Source organism: Azolla caroliniana, unplaced genomic scaffold (assembly GCF_043228905.1).
Source record: "Azolla caroliniana isolate FFs.n. ecotype wild unplaced genomic scaffold, voAzoCaro1.0.p SCAF_13, whole genome shotgun sequence".
Taxonomy (NCBI): domain Eukaryota; kingdom Viridiplantae; phylum Streptophyta; class Polypodiopsida; order Salviniales; family Salviniaceae; genus Azolla; species Azolla caroliniana.
In genome coordinates, this window is record NW_028230448.1 from 18,506,583 (window position 1) to 18,516,162 (window position 9,580).

A 9,580-nucleotide genomic window follows, 5' to 3' on the forward strand; every position below is an offset into this window, starting at 1 on the left:
AAGGTTAATTATGAGGAGTGCAAGAATGGGCCACTTGCTATATGGTTTCGAGCATAAACTTTGACAAGAAAACCATCGTGAGGAAAACCATGATTGCAGTTGCATGGGCTTTACACATATGAATGAGATATATAATGTACTTTTAAAATGATTATAGACATGTATTTGTGTGTTGTTATAATGATGACTCTAAGCACGAAATATTATGCATGCCTACAAAGTACACTATGGGGTATCAAACTTAGCCTCGTGCTCTTGGATTCATGCTAGGTAGGTAGTTACCAATGTCTATCTTCAGATAAGATAGTCAATTACGGAGGGGAACACTTTCCAAGTTTTGACATATTAATGTCAACTTATGAGGCAATATGTAACCCGATTATTTAGAGGGTGGTAAACCTCTCTTCTTTTCTGGAAATTTGTTGCCTTTGCATTGCATTAAATGACCCGAGGATTATCTTTAAAGTAAAGATAATATTTTTCTCATATTTTGTCTCGAGTCAAAAGGGATTGAGCCGAGAGAAGTTGCAAACACAAAATCATTTAGTTTGTTCACTGGCTTCTATTTCAATCAAGAAAAGCTTAAAATAAATTTTTAAGTGAAAGAGGTTGGGATGGACTAACCACAGGTTCACCATAGAGACAAGCAACAAACAATTTCCTCCAAGATATAATGATTGATCTATTCTTACTATCAACAATGTCCATCTCATCAAAGTTGATATGAATGGCAATAAATTGTGATTCAATGGAGCAATAATAATACCTATCGAAATTTAATATTTGGTAGATGATACGTCGCACATAAATGTGGTATTGTCGCAACATAAGGTGAAAAAGTTCAAAGTTAGTGGGTTCATGTAGAGCTTGCTGCACATATAAATTAGGAAAAACAAATCGATACATGCTAACTATACAAAATGGCCTATGACAAAAGATGTGAACATCATTGAAGATTTTTTTGTCATAATTAACATGGCACTTATAACAAATAGCTTTATAAATTTGACATGTCACTTCTAACAGGTCTCTTAAAGCAACAAGGAAAATTATATACCCTAGATGCCTACAAAGGGTGCTCATGTTCAAGAGTAGTTTGAAATCATTTGCTACATTTAATTTTATTGTAGAGTTTGTTTGCCCTCTTTCAACATTCCCACATGGGCTTATTATTATTGCTGAAACTTAGATTAAAATTTGCACAAAAGAATAATGATTCTTATCTTAATTCCCAAGAAATAAACCAAATCTAAAATTTCTACTGCTTTGATGTGAAGACATAATGTTACACACAAGCTAACCTTAAGCAAGCATGATTAAGCCATGATTTTCAGATTCATACTTGTACCTAAATTGATGTATTATGTATCTCAAAGTAAATGTGTTGATAATTTTTTAACGATAAAACAAATGCCTTATCAAATTGTCATTGTTTGAAACAGCATATCCACATCACAAGGACACATATGTTGATAGAGCATTGTATTTAGCTTCATTTTATATTGTCATAATTGGAAAATATGTTAACCCTCATATTGATTGACTCAATGTGATGAAGAAATTCTATGCTTTCACACAAACTTCTATCAACAAAGAACACTTATACAACCTAACCTTATAAATACATTAATATGGAGGAGCTCACAATATTAGTGACGCATTGTGTACTTTAGTTACTTGATTCAATTAATGAGTTACATTTCATTAGGGTGATCAGTATCTAAATGGCAATTAAAAGAGTTGGAGTTAATCCCTCCCTAATCACAAAAAAATAAACAAAAGAATATATTATGGCCTCTTTCATTATGCCTTCCATTTTTGGGAGTACATTTGACAAGGGAGAGCATCTATTGTTCTTGATCTTCCATATGGTATCCAAATTATTTGGAAATATAAAATAGAAAAACAAAAGGATTCGCTATTCAAATTGCTATATGATACACTAATTTAGCTTTTTTTTATTCATCATACTACACAAACATAGTGTGCATGGCAATACGAAAGAGGGATGCAAGAAAGAAGTGTTTGTTTGAAGTGTAGCGGAGCGATTATTACTGAATAAGAACATTGAGAAACAAATAGAATGTGCTATTCAAACAAAACTTCCATCAATCAATGGTGTCCCATGATAAGCCATGGGTAGTCCTGAAAGTACAAGAGCTTACATGCTACGGAAAGATGCATGGAATAATGTGAGTTTTTGCAAAAATGCTTCACAAAAGAATTGTATCATTGCTCTATATGGTAACGAGAACCTTGATGTGGGCAGTGGGCGGCTGTGGGGGAAGTGGTCAGTGTTATTTACGGTATCCAACTATAGTCCTCTTTAACAAGACCAAGATCCTTCACTGTAACTAGTTAGGAAACCCAAGGTCTTGTTTGTTAATGAGATCAACGAGACAAATCACTCCCCACCCCATTTTTATTGTTTTAACTTGAGGTAGGCCATCTGAATGGCCTAACCCTTTATGATATGTGCATTTAATGTTGACAGACTATGAAGTTGCCTCTCCTGATGTTGTTCCTTTTTCAAGTTTTTGAGATAGCTGGAAGGGTAGCCAAGTTGAACTGCCTTGACCTTTCACAAAATTTTCAAAATTTTCCTCTAATGCATGCACCCTTGCTGCTATTTCCTGGCATGTTTAGCTCAAAACAAATCCCTTGACTATATGAGATATAAAGATCAAGACTCTAGCATAAAACAAAAAAGAATAAAGAAAATTCTAACCTCGAGCTCATTCTTTCTTGCCTCTTCTTTCCGAGCTTCTGATCTGGCACTTCTTTGAACTTCAAACAGTACAACAGCTGCTGCAACCTATAACATAAAAAGTGAAAAAAAACAGGCCTTTAATAAATGTTTAACATGGTCTAGCATAAAATAAAATTACTATTGACACGATAAAACTTTGTGTGTTGAGAAGCAAGTATGACTGAAGTGGAGAAAGCACCGAGAATATTAGGATCTCTCCGAGAAGATCAGAAGCTGCCTGCACTGCTTTCTCTGGGTCCAAAGGTCGGATCTCCACATTTGTCGCATGACCATATAGGCGTCTTTGTATAGTCACCGTAAACTTGTGATTTGCCTGTAAGACACATGAGTTCTTCCATCAATAAACAATCTATCTATTTATCCATCAATACATTTGTCTGATGAAATGGAAACACCTGAAACAGAATGGATGCTCCACAATTACTGTAAAGTATCTGACAAGCATCACATAGCTTGAAAAAGAAGCACACACAATTTCATATATGCAGAAACAAAGAAAGAAATATTAATTTATTTTAAACGACCATAATGGTTTGTGAGGCTAAATAAGATATTGCATCTTAAACTGTTGTGTCAATATTTGACAACAAACCAAAACAGAGATATAACTAAATTACCAACACTGCCTAGGGTATCAGATAATCTTGTTAGCTACGGACTTAACATTATAGATGAACTGAAACTTCTGCCTTCAAGAGATTGCCAACATGGGGGGATCCACAATGGAAAAGTCACCAAAGCAAGCAAATGGCTTTGGTTTGTCAATAACAGGAACTATAGGATCATGGTTAGATGTGCATGGCCTATGTGTGTGGCAGATTACTATTGCCCAATCTATTGTAGCCCCTTTCCAGTGTTGTGGTTGAGGCCCTACTTGTTACCCTTGATTGACTTGTAGCTTGAGAAGGATAGATGGAGCCAAAGAAAATTATGATGGTTCTTTGTTGACGAGGTTTTGTGGTAGTATATTGTTGTCCACCAACTTCTCTCTTGCTTTCTAACAAAAATTGACCCAATCATCATTGGTCTTCGTATTCCATTACCTTGCAACGTCGGCCAAAGCCTTGTTTAGAGAGGTAATTGTGTCTTTTTATTTCATAAAATAGGGTACAATGGAAAACAACCTAGTCCTCTTATCCCACATCCTGATTACAAGTAATGGGTTAATTCTTCAAATATTTGCATGCACATCTGCATGTCTCAACCTCAACTGACGTGAAGAGGTCTTGAGCTGCCCTATCGCACTATAGATCAGATAATATAGATGTGTGTCCAAACAGAGGGCTTGATGCTGAATACTTCCTACAATGTATGTCAAAAGAGGCCACATAATAGGCCAGTTTCCTACCAAAAATCACTACAGGTCTAATCTGGGTTTTTTCATTATCCAGTTTAATGATATTTGTTCAGATAACTCTATTATTTTCTACTTTGGTCATATCCCAGTGTGGGGAATCGAGACTAAATGGGCACAATTGAGCATGTGACTGGGCAACAATGGTTATATCCATGTTCAGCTAGCTTTTTTATGATGTATGTCAATCTTGAGTTCCTTTGCTTTGGGAGCTCTTACATTTGTTGCATGGTTATAATTGGAATACTGCCCAGTCACTAATGCGAATTTTTTGTGACAATGATCCGGACATTTATGATAGACCAAGGCATCAACATAAAAATGCCTATGTGGATGATAACGGTCCTAATTGATGACCATGGAATGGGTAGGTTTCCTGATAATTGCTTAAAAATGTTCAACATGTTTTTTCCCACTAACAATCTCCACAATGAGGCAACAAATCCTGGATGTGCCCTTACAACTTTGCTGAAGTGGAAATAATGTTTCATTTGGGCCATTTAATTTCCTTAAGATAACATTATACATATCGTAGTTTGCCACCAAAGAAGCTGCTTCTCTGGGGGTCTCTTCCTTCTCCTTGATGGCACTCATGTCAAAGACATTGATGGCTCTCACTGTTTCTTAAAAGTTCTCTGTACGGTCTCCACCATTCATCTTTCTCTTTTCCAGCAATTTCCTCTTGTTTTCGGGGTACAATGTGTTTGGTCATCATCTTCAACATTATCCAGTTTCAATAATTAGGCTTTGGCTATGTTTAGAATACCAATGTTTGAGTGGATAGGCTACACACTCAAACACCTAGGGAAGAACTTTATGTTCCTAAAATATACCTGAAGTTCAATAATAATAATAAGTTCCTAAACTCTACACCCCTCACACCCAACTTGAAAACTAAATTTACTATAACAAACACACATATCATTATACAACAACACACACAAGCACATATGCACATAGCGGCAAAATATTACTTAATACTAACTATACAAATATACATACTCACATTTACAAATCCACATTTGCACATTATCACACAGCTATAATCACCAAACAAACACAAACTTACACATGTAAGTGTGAACATACAACATCACATAGAAGGTAAGAGGAGAAAGGCATAAACCAAACCTACTATTTCATCTATAATCCTAGCTCTAATACCATACTTCAATATAACTTATGTAGAAGGTCTCTAAAGCATAGTCATGTCGAGAAAACTGTTCGAAGGTGGCAGCTCCAGACCTGCACTCTCTTTCATCTTTATTATCTTTGTTCTACATTCTCTCTTCCTAGATTAATCTCTCTCTAGAACCTGCAACCCTTTAAATGCCTTCTCTCTCTAGAATCTGCAACGCTTTAAATGCCTTTTCTCTCTTCCACTTTTTCCAAGATATTCCCTCTTATTCCTAATTTATTGTACCTGTTTGGTAGTACAAGAGTCATTTAGCTACCAAACAACCATTTCACCCACTTTCCCCAATTTTGTAATAAATAGGCTATACCAGCCTCTTTTGTAAAGACTTTTACTTTTGTTGCTACTTAAAAACAAGCTCTACTCTTTGCAACCATTTTTCCTACTGCTGTCTAAGAGCCTTCTCACAGCTTGGCTGTGTCTATTTTGTTCTAACTGTTCTGATGCTGCTATTAACAGCTTTTCTCACATGGTATCAGAGCAGTGAGGTCTCCATATCCTTAGCCTGATTTTTTTTGCCAAAGAGCACACAGACCTATCTTCTTTTATCCCTCCCTCCCAACCCTATAGAGGAGGTTCTCTTAGCAGCCACACTCCCAACCTACAGAGGAGGTTCTTCTTTTTTCTTTTCCCCTCATCTGAGCCTCGCCTAGCATCTAGGGGGGAGTAGAAAGACCATGAGCATCTACTTACAGCTGCTGCTAATAACAGCTTTTCTCAACAAGCACAGGGCTTAGGATGGCCACTGGTGTTATTGAACTTGTTGAGTATAGTTCGCAATGAACTATGATGTCAAACATTGTGAAACCTTATATTTAATAATCTCTCAACTGTTATCATTTGATGATTCTATTTTTGTCTGTTCTTTCATCCTCATATTTGCTTACTTTATATATTTTAAGGTGATAATTCATACCTAAGACATCCATGCCATTGGCTTGGGAGAGCTGCTAACCTAGGTCCTAAGGTACAAATCTTCTGGTAGATAATTCATCCAAGAAAGGGGAGATGGGTGCCCCTTTCGAAACAAAAGCCTATTTTTGAGGTAGGCCTAATGCTACAACCGAGTTATATTAGACACAACACATGCAAGAATCAGGCACCTCGTGTTAAGTACATATTGTACGCTTCACTTCCCATGCCTTTCCAACAGCATCACAATATCATTGGTACCAAAGGAACAAGTCTACGGACAAGAAAAAGGGGGATGAGACATAAAAGGACGAAAGACAAAGACATATTGGCCAATATAGTATGAATGGGCCCACATAATGTAAAAGACCATAAAGACATTTGGTGGCTTTGGAATTTCTTCTTCATTTTTTCACTTTAGTCTAGAGCTTAAATCCTCTTAATCTCTCTCCCCCTCGTTTATATCAAAGAGCTTAAGTTGTAAGTATTCTATCGTAAGTACTTAATGTATTTTGTATTAATATGGAATAATTTGATTCATCTAAGTGTGGTGTATTCTCCTATCATATTTTCTTGTTTCTTCTTTTGTTAAGTTTTTAGGATTGGGTATAATCATCTCTTAATTAAGTCAAGTATAGTTGAGAGATTAATGAGTAATTTCCAAAGTGGTTAGCACTTCTTTAGCACCATTAAGAACAATTGACGGCCATTCTTAGCTGGTTTGCCCCCAAAAGGGTAGACATCGGCTTGAAACCCCTGCACAACCTCGATGTGAGAGAACTTTGCTGAGTAAGAAGTGCACTCCAGGCAACAACACCTCATGAACAACATAGATAGATTACAGATAGAGGCAGTTTTCACACCTTCAGCTTTTCTTTTACATTTCACCCTAATAACATTAACCCCAATAGATAGATTACCTTCCTCAAAAGTGATTAAACCCCTTTAATAGACCCCAATCCCCTTCTTATACATGACCCAGGGAAGGTGGATCCCCTTTCAAGCACCTTGGCTAGATCAACTGGGCATTGAGGCGCCACAATCACCACTCATGGCTCAAGTTTGCAATCTTCATTGATGATATGAACTACATTTTTCACCTATTTGGTCATGGTATTAGTTTTCTGACGGAAGTTCACATGGTAAATGAACATTCAATGCTATGTTGATGCTTGACAATAACCATTTTAGATATAAATGTCTTGTAACCCCTTCCTCATATCCACATGAGCCCTGTTGTTTATCCTATAATCTCTTTCATGGTATCAAAATTCTCCAAAGTTTATCTCTTGGTGTGAGTGCTCCTTTGTTAATGTCAATGACGTTTCTTAATTTTGAAGAAAACAATTGTACGACATACATTTTATTTTCTTACAGTTGCACCATTGTTTTGAATGAATGGAGAGACCTTTAGAAATTCCAACTTCTTAATGTCTGGGTTTCGAAGTTGTAAAATGGCCACATATTCAGATGCTATTAATATTTCAAGGTATGTACATATTCAGATGCACCATCATTCCAAATGTGTTTGGAAAGATGTTCAAAAATGCCATCTATTTAATGTTTCAAGGCATGATACATTGACCTAAGATGACATTATCTTCAAGTGCTGCAATGAGGCCATTTACGTGTTAACAACAAATAATGGCCCAAATGGGACAAACAATTCTTTGATGGAAGAGGTTGTGGATGTTTCCTACATATATTCCCTCCGTTTGCAAAAGATTATATTTGTGGTATGGATAAACTGATTAGCATGGATGGTTGTGGCCCACTTATGAATGAACAATGGATCTCATGGAAAACATTGCCTCTCTTCGAGTTGTGACTATAGTCGAAACATTCATGATTGCATGGCATTGAGTTGAAAAGTGCACATCTTGAGACTTCTCTGGAGTACAGTCCAAAAATGAATCATGGAAATGATAATGAAGGCATATTCATTGTGTGCCTTCCAACTTGCATCCATCACAAATAAGTGATGCCAAATTTCATGAATGGCCACATGAACTCTTTGTTGATTACAATGCAATATAAGAGTGCTATAACTTGCTCACAGATCTAGGCCGACAAAAAAATGTTCTAAATATATGAGGAAATTATCGCTCGTCTACTGATACAAACTGTTACCTCTAAGTTCCCACTTTTCGATACTTAATGTCTTTCAGCTATCATTTTCCCATTCCATATATTATAGACATAGATGTCAAGTTAGACTATATATACATATACAAACGTATAAGTAGACCTACATATATATAGAGTTGTATCTACTCATAAGTATACATTAATGAATAAGCAAAGCTTCAAACTTGGCCATTATACAGAAAATAAATATACATAAATATAAGTATCCTTAAATTTCTAAATGTAAATTAGATCCATTGCAGAACAAGTGCACGTGCACGAGCTGACTGATGAAGAAATAAATACCTGAGCAAATCTTTCAATGATCTTCCGGAAGCGTTCATGGCGAGCTGCCTGTGATTTGACTCTGGAGGCGAGAGGTTTACTAAGACTGCGAAGAGCTAAGGCACCGAGCTTCGCAAAGGGAAGGATCATGGTGCTCTGATCTGTTCTGTTCTGCTCCGCGTCTAGGTTTTTGCAAAGGGAAGGAACATGGTCGCTGTCGCGTTCTATAATTAGGGTTTCGCAAAGGGCAGGATCATGGTGCTCTGCTTCTATTATCAGAGTTTGTTTCCTTTTACTCTGAGGAACTCCACTGTCTGTGCCTTTGACCTTCTTAATATTTTCTTGCAGTAAATAGGCTGTCTGAAAATACACCAGAAATATGACCAGCTCAAATTTGGGCATAGGCCAAATTTGGTCTTAGAAGACGTTAATATCTTTGGGTTCGGTGTGTCCGACCATGTCTCAAACGGTGATCACGGGGAATTTCGATTACAACAGTGGATAATCCGATGTTAAACTGGTATGAATTAATGGAGTATGCCTTAGGCTCAACCTTGCCTCACATTCTCTCCGACCAATTGGAAAAAGCAGTAATTGTTTTGCAATATATGCACTTGTTTCATTTGACACAACACTCGTCCTCTCGAGTTCGATCCCAACGTGGCCAACATGTGTGTTGTTTGGTTGTTTATTCCCAAACACCAAGTTGCTTCCGATGACTTACTATCTATCACGTTGACCCACTTTTTTCAAGCAATACGTTTGGAACAAACCTCAAATTTTGCATTCTCAAGAAACACCTTGAGAAAGTTGCAATAACTCTTCAATGAAGGTTCCAATTACGTATCTAAGTATGTTTCGTGATGTTTGCCACGGCCCACCACCATCAATTGTTGAATAATGTGGATGTAAGAAATTAGCATTCAATCAAAGCAAT

The 9,580-nt window shown here is 36.7% G+C and overlaps 1 protein-coding gene across 1 annotated transcript; it reads right to left on the reverse strand.

Annotated features, from left to right (window-relative positions):
• Positions 1-1,935: 1,935 nt before the first annotated feature.
• LOC147856503 (Optic atrophy 3 protein (OPA3)) lies at positions 1,936-8,981 on the reverse strand. The gene is made up of 4 exons (XM_087329861.1): positions 8,665-8,981; positions 2,949-3,083; positions 2,729-2,815; positions 1,936-2,633 (listed from the first exon to the last, which is right to left on the reverse strand). The coding sequence occupies exons 1-4, from the start codon at positions 8,791-8,793 to the stop codon at positions 2,496-2,498; spliced, it is 489 nt and encodes a 162-aa protein (XP_087185987.1). The 5' UTR covers positions 8,794-8,981; the 3' UTR covers positions 1,936-2,495.
• Positions 8,982-9,580: the final 599 nt, after the last annotated feature.